Source organism: Amia ocellicauda, chromosome 6, assembly GCF_036373705.1.
Source record: "Amia ocellicauda isolate fAmiCal2 chromosome 6, fAmiCal2.hap1, whole genome shotgun sequence".
NCBI lineage: Eukaryota > Metazoa > Chordata > Actinopteri > Amiiformes > Amiidae > Amia > Amia ocellicauda.
Window position 1 is genome coordinate 9,484,050 of NC_089855.1, and position 14,320 is coordinate 9,498,369.

Here is a 14,320-nt window from a genome sequence, read left to right on the forward strand (position 1 = left end):
ACTCCTTAAAATGTTAGCATTAATAGGAAGTTGATAAATCTGACAAATGTACACAAATCAAGATATTTCTAAAGAAGGTGCAGTGCAGAAAATGAAGAATAGCTTACAGTATATACAGAACGCAGCACTGATCTCAGAGAGGCAGTCATGTGGGAAACCTATGTGAGCTGGCAAAAGTTTGTATTTCCCAAATAAATATGAACTACTGAATCTTTTTTTACGCAGCTGGAAAATGAAAGACTAACACATTTTATTCTGTCTGTGTAGTGTGTAGTGAATTGCAGTGGTTCTAGTTGCCGGTATTTGAGGAGACACGATGGTGCATTGATGTAGGTGAAACAGCTGCAAGGGATGCTTTGGTTGAAGGAACCTGCACTCTGAATGCGTCAGTAGTAGGAGTCGGTGATAAAGACAAGGCTGGTGGCAAGATTTTAGTGATTGAAAGGGAGGAGATAGAGTTGGGTTCCAGTGACAGAAACAGTGAATGCATGGTTTCCCACTTTGTTTCCCAAAGAAAGCTGACCCACATGTGTGTTAAGGTTAGGTAGTCATCGTGTCCAAGCAGTGACCCGGCCACTGAGCGCAGTCCAGTCTCCACTGCAGTGTTCCCTCTCTTGTTGGCAGGCAGCTGAAGGTGGTGACCGGGGAGTGGTTCTTCGAGGAGCGATCCAAACGGTTCTCAGAAGGGAATGTGCTGAGCTGTGATGTCGTCAAGCAGTCCATCATCAGCAGTCCACCAGGTGAGAAGCCACTGAGGAAATGTTGTGCAACATATAGTGTTACCAGGTTTTATGTAGAAAAGAAAGTATATTCAGAATCGCTCAGAACAGCATATAACGGTTATGGTATTTTCCATTGTTATGAGATATCCTAACACTGTAATTGTAATTGTGATTAAACACATGAACTGAACAAAGCCTAGCCTTCAAGTTCTGTGGCAAAGAATGATTTAATTTAAACCTGCCCGTTAGAAAAGTACATGCATAAATGTAACATACAGAAGAGAAAATTTGACAAAGATGGACCTTGTATCCAAAAGGCTAGAAGATATTGATGATGATGATGATGTAATACTGTTGTATAAATACCAGCTACCCCCTGGAGTCAGAGTGCAAAAAATAATAGATTTCAGATTTCAGGCATTGCTTTACTGCAGTGGTTCCCAAACTGTGGGGGCACAAGACCCTCTTTGGGGGGGGCGCAGGGAAAGAGCTGAACGTGTAAAAAGTGAAGACGAGACACACGAAATCCACAAGGGGATCCAACAACTGTTGATTGTCGCCCCGCTGAAATCGCACTGGATAAACTGATTTATTCTGCATCAACCCATCTCTGTGAAACGACTTTTCTACACTTACATACATTAAAAACAAACCGTACTGTCGCGACTCACAAGTAAAAAAATTTTTTCAGTTATTGGATTATTCCATATCCAGTCCTGGCAATCAGAATAGAGGATTGTCAGGTAGCAGTGTCTGTGAAAGCCACTAATTGGTAGTTTCAGACCAAAATACACCACAGTTTATATAAGGTGATAATTACGGTAAAAATACATAAGAATAACTTGAAGCTTGAAATGTTAGAATCACTTGAGAGATTCATGCAGAGAGATTCCAATGTAAATGGCCAAATAAAATTGTGAAAAGTGAAATGCAAGCAAGTATTAAAGTGTATTCATCCTTGTTAAGCATTGGGGCTTCCACAAATATAAATGGTAATATAAATATGATTGTGTGAGACATGGGGGAGGGCACGAGCTGTGACCAGTGTTTTTTGGGGGGCACCACGCAGAAAGTTTGGGAACCACTGCTTTACTGGGATCCGAGTATTCTATAAAGTATTGTCACTTTGCACGTTTGTTATTCAGCAGACAGTAAGACTGACCAGAGAAAACAGCAGGCCGCCCAGGCAGCAGCAGAAAGACCAGACACCCCAATGTCTGGCAGGAGTGCCATCAGGAACATGCTGGATGGACCAGGGAAGAAAGGGTAACCGCTGAACAGGCACCATTGACAGATCACCAAAGTGGTTCTGTAAATGTTTCCCAGTTAGGTCAGGGTGTGTCTGAATCCCTCATCAACACCTGGTAGTGAGACCTTTAAGGCATCTTTGTCCATCTGACATCTTGCAATTTGTGTGGCAATGAAGCCACTGCTTATAGGAATTTCCAATGTAATTAGTATTTGAACTGCTCTGGTAACTCACTCTCTTTAAATCTCTGTTTATATATCTAGTTTTAACGTTCTGCTTCAGTTATGTTTTGTTGTAATGCTCACACAGGTTTCAGTCTAGCAGTAGATGCATTAGCGCAACTCATAGAGGAGTAGAGAAGAAATTCAGTTCTAAACAAACATCAGCCTCGCAGCCTCGCCTCGGTCACCACTGACTATCACACACTGTCGCTGGAATGAATTCACTGGGGTGGATAATGCCATTTATAATTGTTTCTCCTCTCCGTCTGCTGGCACAGGATTAGGCAGGATAAGAGAGGCATTCGACCGCTGCTCAAAGGTGAGAACGCTGCAGATTCTCGGCCCGAAGACTCCAGGAGTATAGGCTCGGCATCAGACCTGGACGCCTACAGTGTCCGCAGTGGCCGATCTACCCCCCGCTCCAACAGGTGAGCAGCACTATTACAACCTGGTTTTTATCCTCTCTACGGCATTTAAGAGAAAGGCTGCTCCTGTTTCTTCTGTAATGCCATAGAGCAATTTCATGTCACAGAACTGACACCACAGTCGTAATGAGATCCGACCTGTGACAACGATCGTGGATTCGGTTAGTGTTAGGAGTATGTTATCACACTGGAGCGATGGCAGAAGTCACAAAATAGGTACCACCATTGTGGCAATCTCTATAGATTAGTGTACTATCACTGTCATTGCAGGAAATCATCCTATATATCAAGAGGGTGTGAACAGTTTCCTCCTCTAGGGAACAATATATGTGATTTAGTAATGTGAGCTTTTCAGCTTCTCTTAGGTTAGAGGTCACTGCTTTTTCCGATAAAAGGAAGACACTGTAAATCACAATGAAAAATCTGAAATATAGCAACCACCCTTCTGGACTAATCCGCTTGGACCACTAAGGTTTTAAGCTGTTGGCCGAACAAAAGGACAGTGCAGTGAAGCAAAAATAAGATTTGTATTTGTATGTGTGGTTGTTTGTGTCTGTATGTGTATGTGTGTGGAGAATCAAATTGATTTTCTGTCTGTGTTGAGAGATGCTACCCTGAGAAGGACCACTTCTGATCCCCGGCCCATTAATGTCTCCTTACAAAGGAATTACCCGGTTGAGAACGGAGAGGAGGATGGTAAATGGAAGTGACAGTTTAAAGACGGTGGCCCATCATTCTTAGCTGGAAGATCCTTTACCACAGGTCCTGACTGCAGTGAGATTGAGCTGTGTGTTGTACACCATTTCTAAATCCCCATCGCCCTCTAAAAACCCAGTCGATTAACTGCACATGCTCCACTGCACAAAGAGCATGTGACCAAACACAGACGATTAAAGAAAACACGGGATTGTTGTGTATCAGCGAGTTGTAGGCGACAGGGCTCTGTTAGGAGTGAGAGATTTTCTCATTATCAACTGACTTTGAAAACAACAAACACCGTGGCACCCTCCCACTAATCTGCCATTGTGTGTCGTGCGTTTTTGCGTTACAGAAACTATTAATGTACTGTTTGTACAACAATATTGTAACATCACGACTGTGGCTCTACAAGGTTATTTCACAAATGTAATTCTACCTACAATTAAGCACATTCATGCACTGTAGAGAAACTGCACAATGCTATTTGTTTATTACCATTCCTGTTTTTTTCCTTTTTTGTTCCTGACATGAGTCCCTGCATTGTATTTAGGGGGAAAAAAAACAATTTTACTCAGATGGTTGGGTACTACTTGTACCTCAATTCCATGAATTACTCATGAAGTCAGCCGCAGTTTAAATAGCCTGCTCACAGCAGTAATGATTATATAAAAAGGGATGTTTTACTTGTCACATGCAATATATCTGTGACGGACTCTTTTGCTCATTGTTTTTGTGTCAACAGAGGCAGTAATATTGCTCTGGAGTCATCAGGGATGCCGACAGTTCCCAACAACCTCCGCTCTAACACCCCCGGCAGATCCCCGACGCCCAGTCAACGCAGCGCGGGCTCCGGGAACAGCAGGAGGGTACGGCACAACGCGCCAGCAGCTGCTCAGCACTGTACAGCAACAGCTATATTTTTTACAATACGTCCAGAACAGCATATTAACTCAAGCAATTATTTGTCCTTTAGTTATTTCACAAACCTGCTTTTCAAACGCACTGCCCTGGTGTCTCTTCCTGGGTGTGTCCCTTGGTGATACTTTCATATTCAGCTTCGTTCCAGTTGACTAATTAAGTCCGTTGTTTCAATGCGCTTTAGTATTAAAATCCAGGCCAACACACACAGAAATTTTAATAAGACTAAGACATACAAGGAAGCTCGTCCCGTCCTGTTTTGTATTCACAGCACACATCGCATAGTAAGGATATTGCTCACCTTTTTAAAAGATGAACTCTCCTAGTGTAATTTATATTGAATGCGGTGCATTTAATATCAGGCTTGACAGATTTTGAAGCTCTGGTAATGATTTCAATCCATTCAGTGGCAGAAGCGGAGCTGCCATTTTAGATAACATTATGCTTCAATTCTGCAGCAAACTATCATCGCCTTCCCGAACTAACGATGACGTGGCCACCTCTTTGATTATCCCCGAATGGAGACAGTCCCCTGTGTAGCGTACCGCGGTGCCACACGCCGGTGAAGAGGGTTAGGATGATGATGGTTTTGATCATGATTCCCATGCTTCGCTCTTCCTCTCTCTACAGGCGGACGGTGCTGAGAGCGTGGCGAGTTTCCGTGCCAGTGAAAGCGTGCACGATGACATGGCCCATCAGAATTTCAAGAAGACATCTGGGACTCCTTCGATTGCAATTTCTCGAGCTTCTCTCTCATCAGGTATGCTGCTCTCGATGTGCGGAGGAAGGCTTGGGTGCACTTAACTCGGCTCCAGAAAGAACTGTTCTTGTTTGGAATTGAAGCCATTTTAACCATTCTAGAATTGTATTGTTCAATATAACAATGTAATGTAGATAATATGACAGTTTTATGCAGCTAAGTTTTTTTTTATGTTGCTTGTATTTTTAGAAAACGTTATGCTCAAACTATTTAATTTGATCAATCTCCAGTTCACCTTTTTAATAACAATTGCTATATACCAAAGATTTGTCTTTATTTGATGTATTTCAGATTATGCATCATTTGAAATTCCCTTAAAAAGTTAGGGCAGTTGCTTTCCCCTGTCTTTTCTAAGCCATGGTGTAGGAAAGCTTAACATTTAATAACAACACGATTCAGTTTAAATGTTGTATAGGCTGTTCGCAGTGAACCTCTCATCTATTTTAACTGAACCTCCCAGTCAATATATTGTCTCCACTTGCAGTCCATATATTAAACTGCAGGTTAGTAACAGCTATGCAAAGTCTTCCCTTTATGGCAGTGATTTCTGACAAGCTATTTGGTGTGACCCTCTGCCCTGCTCCTTCAGCCTGTGTCTCCGACCTCCTGGGGGGAGATGAGTCAGTCTGCTGCAATTCGCCCAAAGTGGTGATTAAAAAACAGCAGTGTGTTCACGCCGACCAAACAAAATACCTTTGTAACATGGTTTATGATACACATTTCAGAAAGTGATGTACAGATATTGGTGCATTTCATTGCTTGTAGCTTGTAGTCACGAAGGCCCTTGACCTCGCTAAACTTACTGGATACTTAAAAATATGTAAATATCTTTCAAAAAAAAATTTGGCCTTGCACAAATGCTGTAAGAACGGATGAATTAGGAGCCCATCTGGTGAGTTAAAAAAGATTCTACTGTCTCAAGGTTTCAATACCCTGCTCTTCTCCACGACGGAGGTGTTTATGTGAGCTCTGTGTCTCATCGACCGCTTTCTCTCTCTTGGACCCGGGGCAGATCGCAGCCGCTCGGAGGTGGACCTGAGTGGCCCATGTGCCGGGTTTAACGAGGAGATGCTGAGCCTGCGGTGCCGGTCGGTGCCGGGAGAGCTGAACGATGCGGTGAGTCAGGTCGGCGGGAGCGAGTCCGCCCCCACAGTATCTCTGTGTTCGAGCCACGCAGCGAGCTGGCTGACCGGGTCTGAAGCCACGGGCCGATCCCACAGAGCACCTCCGTGTGAGAAGGACGCTCCTATTGCCTCGTAAACAGGCAGACTCTAGAATCGCCTCTCTTCTCCTTCTACACGTCTGCTGACTCCGTGTTATGCCTATGAGAGGTGTTTGTGGTTGACACAGAGTCATCCAAATGTCTTCCTTCGGGCTCTGAGTTCAATAGACTCATCCCAGCTTGAAGGACACTACTGTCATGAGCTCTAGATGTTGGGCAGGGAAGAAAATCAACACTTAAATTCTGAAGATACACAGGTGAATAGTAAAGGAAGGGTTTCATGCTGTAGAGGAGGCCAAAGGCTGCGCCGATCATATTTTGGTTGTAATTTAAGTATTGTCTTGAGCTGCCCTTTTAATCCGAGAAGGTGCTTTATGTTTGAAGGTCAGGTGTAGCATCAGCTTTTGTGGTTTATCCTACTGTACCTGCCATCAGTTTATATAACATTTACAGCTCATTAAAGTGAGAATAATAACTCTCTGCATTTCAAATATTTAAAAGTTTTCAGAACGTCCCTTCTGCAGCGCATGTTGTGTTCAGCAGTTACTGTGCTGTAATACCGCAGCCTGTTCATACAGCCCACAAAGCGTGTGCTTGCCTGAGTATTGTCATCTGTCATGTGTAGTTGATGGGGACTGAAGAGGAAGGGGAGGAGGACATTGACGAGCTGATGTCCGCACACAACTTCTCCACCCACCGGAACATGAAAAGCGCTTTGTCTGTGGTAAGTGTTCGAGCGCGAAACAAGCTCCGCTCTCCTGGCGAACGCGTTGAACACAGGCTGCGTTTGTCAATCACAGCGTTTCTCCCTCTTCTCCCAAAAATGAATTCTCTACCTTTTTTCCAACAAGTCTCATGACTCATGGCCAGATTATGAATAGTCTGTTGGCGGATGTTGTCCTCTGCCCTAGGCTGCACACAAATTAAGTCATCTCTGTTTTGTAACACCACACACAATACTGTTCACTTCAGGAAGATAAGACAAATATTTAGGATATGTGTAATAACCACACCATTTCCTTGGTACTAATTGAATAATTGTGAATAATTACAGAACTATGGAAAATTGAAAAAAACTGCTAAGTACCAAGACATAAAATGATTGCAGTGGGTATTTCAGAATTAAAAAAACACTCTCTTCCAAGCAATTTAGGGCTTTTAGTTTCCACAGCAATCTCTAAAGCAGCTCTTCTGCCCGTGCTTTCCATGATGTGTCAGCTGGAGTTTAATCCCTGGCTTTCAACGCTGCGTTCATGGAAACAAAAAACATTAATGGCTTTGACGGCTTCTGCAAAACATCAAAGAATGGAGCTGATTGTTTTTTCCATGTAGCTGTGAGGAGCACAAAAATGAATTTCATGTTAATACTCCTCTTATCATCATCATCATCATCATCATCATTTCCATCTTGTGGAAGATGAGACCGATTTGTATCAGAGAGTCCTCTACTGCCAGTGCGATCTGTTCAACTCCGTCTGACAGGCCTGGTCTGCTCCTCAGATAGATAGATACACAGGCTACGGCTCTTTATGACAGGAGGGTCGGGAGGTTATCTCCTCAGCATCTGGGCCCTTACCGGTGTGGTCACTCTGTCTTTCCGCTCTGCTCTCTTTGGTTTCCCCTCTGTGGCCCTCTTCTCCTCTCGACGTCAGGCTTCGGACAGGAAGTGGAGTTATCTAAACGTTCCCGACTCTGACGCTGAAACTGTGAGTGCACCTCACTCTCTTTCTTTCCCTCTCTGTCTGCTTTTTGTGTCTTCACCTTTGGAGTAGTCAGATGCTCAGTTGGTTTTAAAGCGTTCTTCTAGGGCAGTCGAGCGCACACTTCCTAATGACCGGAAACACTCTGGTGTGTATATTACTGAGATATGTAGATGAAAGTAATGTATTATCAATTACTGCTGCACATAGCACACACCCATTGCTTATACAATTACCCCTTATTTTTGCGGTTTTGTTTATAAATACTGAATAAAGTGTTACAGTGTGTTTGGAGATTATTGTGTTTAGAGAATTGATTTTGGATAAGAAACTGTGTTGAGTTAAAGTGAACCCTATCCCCACACATAACCTCACCTGAACCTCAGCACTTTGCTCAACCCAATCCCACACTCTTACCCTGAACATAGACCAAGCCACCACAATGATCTCACTGCTGACAAACAGATTGTTGGACAGACCTGGTGCTCCACTGTATTGACATTCCCTCCTCCTCCTCCGATGTCTGTGCCTACAGAGCAGTCTGAACAGCATGATGAGCGTGTACAGCGAGTCGGGGGACTACGGGCACGCCAACGTTAGCGGCGAGATCCTCCTCGGCATCAGCTACAGCTACAAGACCGGCGCTCTCAACATCCTGGTCAAAGAGTGTCGCCACCTGGCCATCGGCGACGAGAAGAAGCAGAGAACAGACCCGTAAGGCCCGTCGCACTGAACTCCCTGCTTCTCTAATCCACTCTGTAAATATCTAGGCTGCCTCTCTTTCCTCTCGGTTGGTAAGAAGGTTCCAGATTGCGTGGTACCTTCATTTGCTCTGTCCTTTGTAAGCAGACTGAGACAATGTAAACATCAGAGTCCGGGCATTGTCGTGTGTTTATTAATTGTTCCTGTGTGCTGTGGGCGTTTGCAGCTATGTGAAGACATACCTCCTACCAGACAAATCTCGCCAGAGCAAGAGGAAAACGAGCATAAAATCCAACACAACTAACCCGGCTTACAATGAAACATTAAAGGTAAGAGCTGGTGCTAGGCACCCAGTTTGTGTACAAGCAGTAGACTTAATGATTAATGTAAAGTTGTGATGACTGATTGGTCTCGAAACAGTGTCCCAGCCCCCTACAGAAACTAAGAATGCAATGAGAGGTGATGAACATTTGAATGCATTTGTAACACAATTGGAACTGGTATTTTGCACTGACATGACCAGGCATGGTTTTAATATTATCAATATTTAGAAAGCACCTAGATGCAATTGTTCAAGGTTCTGCCAAGCAATTTCTGTGCTGCTGTTGTCATGGTAAAAAAATCAGGAAATTGTGCAGCAGTAAAACAAATGTTTTTATTTATGCCTTGTGAACTATGGATCTATGTTTGTCATGCATAATTTCATAACTGCAAACCTTACTGACAACATAGACTTATGTTTTTTAATATATATATTTCTCAAACAACATTGAACTACAGTGAAATAAAATTAGTGAGAAACCTTAAGAGTTTTCGTTTGATATTTTTTCAATGAGAACTAAATTACTATATATATATATATATATATATATATATATATATATATATATATATATATACTGCATAGATGGTAAAGAAGTTCAGGTCACCATGTATATTTTAGTAGATGGAGAATGGGACTGGCTTTTCTGTTGTGGTCCTCTGTGCATTTCCTGAAAGTTCTGCTCTCCGTGCACGTATAAATATTTATTGGAATAACAAGGAAATCCTTATGCATTAAAAATGCATTCGATGGCAGTTAAATTTAGCATAGTGTTTTTCAAATTTCTTGTGTCTGCTCTATTAACTGAAGAGTTGGTAAATGGGCCAGCACTGCAAGAAATGCAGATTGACTCTGGCACATTGTCTCTTCCTTATTTAGTCTGCAGCACATCCGTGATGGCTGAATGAGCGCAGCAGTGTCAGTTGGCCAGTTTCCTAGACAGGAACTTTCCTGTTGTTGGTATCAGGTGTCTCAAAGACAGCCGGGACTGTGAGCAGTCCTCAGAGGAATTGACTGGAGGAAAGGAAAAGCAGGTTAACAAAGCTGAGGCTTCCTGAGTGCAGCTTAACAGCGAGAGCAGAGTTTAATGGTCCTCCAGGGTTGTGTAGTGTGGGAGCTGCAGTGGAGTTGGTGTAATTGCCTGTGATGGTCAGAAGGCAGGCCCTGTGCCTGTGTGAAGCAGACGCTGTAATGGAGCATCGGCTGGGTCACGATAGCAGTGGCTGCGAGAGAGCTTAGCTTCTCCTCTCTTGTTTCCGGGCAGTATGTGATCAGTCACTCGCAGCTGGAGACGCGCACCCTGCAGCTGTCTGTGTGGCACAATGACAGATTTGGACACAACAGCTTCCTGGGTGAGGTGGAAGTTCCCTTTGATTCATGGGAGTTTGAGAACCAGACAGAGGAGTGGTTTTCGCTGCAGCCCAAGGTAAACAAATTCTTTATCGCCATGTTTCTAAGGCAACAGTCGAGGTGAAGGGTGGGGGGAGAATCAGATCTTAGAGGGATTTTAATTAAACTGAAAGGTTACAGAGTGGGTTTATTTGACGATCATTTTAAGGTCCTGTTGGCATTTAAATTTTAGTGGTTTTTTTTGTATTCCTCTCTTACATGTTTTGTTCTAATTTGTGCATATATTACTATTCCAGACCAGTCTGTAAAATATCATCTTCCCTTTACGATTAGTTGTGTATCTTGCTCTGTCTGCTCTGCAACATTCGCTGTTGAGTCTGCAAACTAAACTAGAGTAGAGCTTTAAGGAAGAGGATTTTGGCATGTAATTGAAAATACTGCAGTGAGCAGATTCCTAAGACCATGTGTCCTGGCCGGTGTTTGCAGATGGACGCGGGTGTCGATCCAGTCCTGCAGTACAAGGGGGAGCTGTCCATAGTGCTGCGCTATATCCCACCAGAGAAAAACCTCATGCTGCCTCTGGATCAGTTTCAAGGTACTCTCTTCGACAGGCAAGCTTTGCAGTTGGGTTTCATGATTGAAACTAACAGAATAGGTCTTTTGAGGAGAGAGGACGTCTGGAATATGTCTGGTTTTCTGTGCTTGCTTTGTAATCGATGTGATCTCCGCTGCACACGACTTCACTGTGAAGTTGATTTATATACATTTCTTGCAGGCCTCCTCAAGAGAACAGTTACTGTCCATTGTGTATATTTTCCTGGAAATATATATTTTCATTATTTTTTAATACTTTCTTTGTCTTCTCAGCTAAGAAAAGTTTTCTGAAAGGGAAGAAAACAAATACCCAGCTGCCCAAAGGCGGAATAGTGGAGTTGGTTATAAAAGAGGCCAAAAATTTAACCGCAGTGAAATCAGGCGGCACGTCAGACACATTTGTTAAGGGGTAAGACCGAAACTTCGCACGTGGACTTTATCCAGTTTTCTCTGTGTAATTGTGGATATACACACGTCCGAATTCCTGCATCTTCGATGACAAAGTTGCGTTTTCTCAAAACTAGGTACCTACTTCCAGACAACAGCAAATCTTCAAAGCACAAAACCCCGGTGGTGAAGAAGAGTGTGAACCCGCAGTGGAACCACACGTTTAGCTACAGCGGCCTGCAGCCCAGCGACCTGCAAAACGTCTGTCTGGAGCTCACCGTGTGGGACAAGGAGTCGCTGTCCAGCAACGTGTTCCTGGGGGGCGTCCGTCTCGGCCTGGGGAACGGTGAGTGGGATTCAAAAGCACCATATTCCACACTGTGTTGTGATTGAGAAAATGGTTGCGGTTATGGTGTTTTATGTAAATTTAGGGGGACACTTTTTTTTTGGTAAAGCTCTTTGTGACATTTTACTACGTATATAAGGAGCTGTATTAATATTATTTGATTGGTCGATTGAACATTTCTTTCTCCGCTGTAGGTCTGAGCTATGGGAATGAAGTGGATTGGATGGACTCGCAAGGGGAGGAGCAACGGGTCTGGCGGCGAATGATTGACAACCCAGAAGCCCCTCAGGAGAGCACACTGATGCTGAGGTCCACGATGGGGAAACGCACGACCTGAGCAGACTAGGAAGATACAAACTGTTTTCAGCTCTCCGTTCCCTCCTGCAACACAAGTTGGATGGAGCCCAGCAGACCTATCCCATGCAAAAAGCCTTGGGTTGTACTGTTCAGGACAATGTACTGTATTATGCCCTATAAATGCATAACCTGCTCTAACGAAGACCAAACATTAAACAAAAGACGGCGCTACAGAATAAGCTGGAACAGGACCAGCTGTTCTGACTATGCACACTAGGTGGACTTTCAATTAAATGTTGTTGAGATTGTCTAATGTTGTTCAGAAAGGTCTTGGAATGATTAAGAAAGAGTCTAATTTGTGCAAACAGGACATCGTTCGTCCTTTAGGTGTTTCAGTTTGACACAACATATGTGGTCAGGATGTTTTAGTGGGAGCCCGTTCTTGGGATGTACCTCTGGTGCTTCAGCTGAACTGACCCTGGAAACACGCCCCCCCACCCTGCCTCGTAACAGCACATTCACAGCGACAGATTCAAGATCATCAGTAAGCCCTGTTCTCTAGAATGGTGGTATAGTTACAAAGAAATGAAAAGGAGGATGCTCTCTAAAGGTGGACTTGGCTACTTTTAACTTTCATCTGTAATAAATATTTTACGTCCACATGAAAGAGTTCATAAAATTTCATAAGGAAGCACACAATCATGCTATTTGCTCATTTGAAAAATGTACATTCCAAACACACAAATACCTGGTTTAATATTCATTAGTCAGCTATGCCAGCTTTGTGCAGCCAGAAGCATTTCAGAATGCATCGTATGGTTTGTTTATTCTGGAAAGTTTAGCAACCAATTCAGACACCTGGTTTAAATGTTCTCTCAGCGAGGCATTTGGACAAACCAACCTTGCGTTCCAGCCCAGACGTCTTGTGGAAATGTATTTGCTGGTCACGTCTGTGAAAAAAGGAGCCCAGCTGCACAAGTCAGAGCTTCTACAAAACATCTGATTGATCATCTGAAAAGACATGCACTAAAGATGTGGATATGTGAGGGCCCAGAGGGTTTTGCAGTAACTGCAGCGACTTCTCCAGGTGCATATTTTCTGTACAATATGTGGATAACATTTACTGTGCACTTATCTCATCAGTGAGAGATTCACAGAGAGATCTCCAGTGAAATGGAAAGGCAGAAGAAAGCACAATTACGATGTGTACTCACTATAAAGGTTTCCTGTTTCTCCACAGTAGGCATTAGACAGGTTGGAGTTTGCCCTTTTGCAGCAGTCGATCTTGGCAATTATTGTAATGCATTTACTAGGCATAATACTACATTTTCCCCTCCTTCTAAATCATCCAAGTTATATTTTTGTAATAGAGCTACATTTTTCATAACCAATTGTTACGTGACTGTGAATCTTGATAACCCGGCTGTCCTTAGAGACTGAAAAGGGAAATTGCTTTGTTGTAATGTTAACTGTAAGCATTTTGATATATGTTGAACAAATGTTTTTGATTTCAAGAAGCACATATTAACTGTAGACACAATTTGATTGATTTGAAAATGCGGTCAGCTTTCCTGGAAATGAGTGGTAATATCAAGCCAGACAGTGCTAACCACTTTCTATTACTTTGCATTTGTCTACCTTCAACCTTGTTTCAGTGACAAATCTTTACAGTTGTTCATTTCCTATCTGCTATGTATTTGTCCTCACCTATTTTTCTGCTTTCTGGCAAAACAATAGGTGTTGCTGTTAACCAGTTTACCTGCATCTGTTACTCACTATATCCCTGTCTCTGTACCTCCGTCTCTTTGTAAGATTAAAGGAAATGCTTTGGTTATAATATATATTTTCTGTGTTGTCATATTAAAAGTGGAATATGTTTATTGGGGATTTTTCTGGAAGAAATAAATAACTGCCATAAGCACCTATACAGGAAAAAATAACATTTATTTTCAGTCAAAACCTGCAACTTCATACAGGTCCTGGGCTGCGATGCCGTTGCTAAATTCGATGCCGTTGCTCCGATTCAGCGATAATGACTCCAGTGTAAAAACAGTGGATGCAACCAAATCAAATACTGAACTGTAAGAGAGTCTAAACAGATTTTGAAAGTTTCCTCTGTGTAAAATTAGTTTTAAAATAATAAGAACAAAGGTTAAATAAAATGTGTCAGTGCTGAACACAGAACTGCAGGGAGTTAATTTAGTCCCATCTGTCCTGGAGAAATGTTCTGCAGCTCTGTTAAAAATAATATATAAATTTATAAAACGGGGTTGTGACTAGAGCCATGTAATTAATATTAAAGTGTAGATTGTGTACTTAGTGTACTTCTTTTAAAAATGCCACCCACATTATTACCCGTCTCATTTACTTCATTTCCTGGCGCTCTAAGGCCAATTATGTTGTCTA

General features: G+C 42.8%; 1 protein-coding gene across 4 annotated transcripts in view; it reads left to right on the forward strand.

The window, feature by feature from the left end:
• Positions 1-13,753, forward strand: part of sytl5 (synaptotagmin-like 5) — a 52,491-nt gene extending 38,738 nt beyond the window's left edge. For 2 of the 4 annotated variants that reach the window (XM_066706044.1, XM_066706045.1), the window contains 15 exons: positions 625-740; positions 1,868-1,988; positions 2,471-2,620; positions 4,059-4,182; positions 4,865-4,994; positions 6,007-6,110; positions 6,842-6,940; positions 7,869-7,922; positions 8,452-8,630; positions 8,845-8,947; positions 10,205-10,366; positions 10,777-10,885; positions 11,158-11,293; positions 11,409-11,617; positions 11,812-13,753. In XM_066706044.1, coding sequence (XP_066562141.1) covers positions 625-740; positions 1,868-1,988; positions 2,471-2,620; positions 4,059-4,182; positions 4,865-4,994; positions 6,007-6,110; positions 6,842-6,940; positions 7,869-7,922; positions 8,452-8,630; positions 8,845-8,947; positions 10,205-10,366; positions 10,777-10,885; positions 11,158-11,293; positions 11,409-11,617; positions 11,812-11,954 — 1,939 coding nt within the window. In that variant the 3' untranslated portion in view covers positions 11,955-13,753. The remainder of the gene's footprint in view (positions 1-624; positions 741-1,867; positions 1,989-2,470; positions 2,621-4,058; positions 4,183-4,864; positions 4,995-6,006; positions 6,111-6,841; positions 6,941-7,868; positions 7,923-8,451; positions 8,631-8,844; positions 8,948-10,204; positions 10,367-10,776; positions 10,886-11,157; positions 11,294-11,408; positions 11,618-11,811) is intronic. The other 2 variants (XM_066706046.1, XM_066706047.1) reach the window with 2 other exon arrangements.
• Positions 13,754-14,320: the final 567 nt, after the last annotated feature.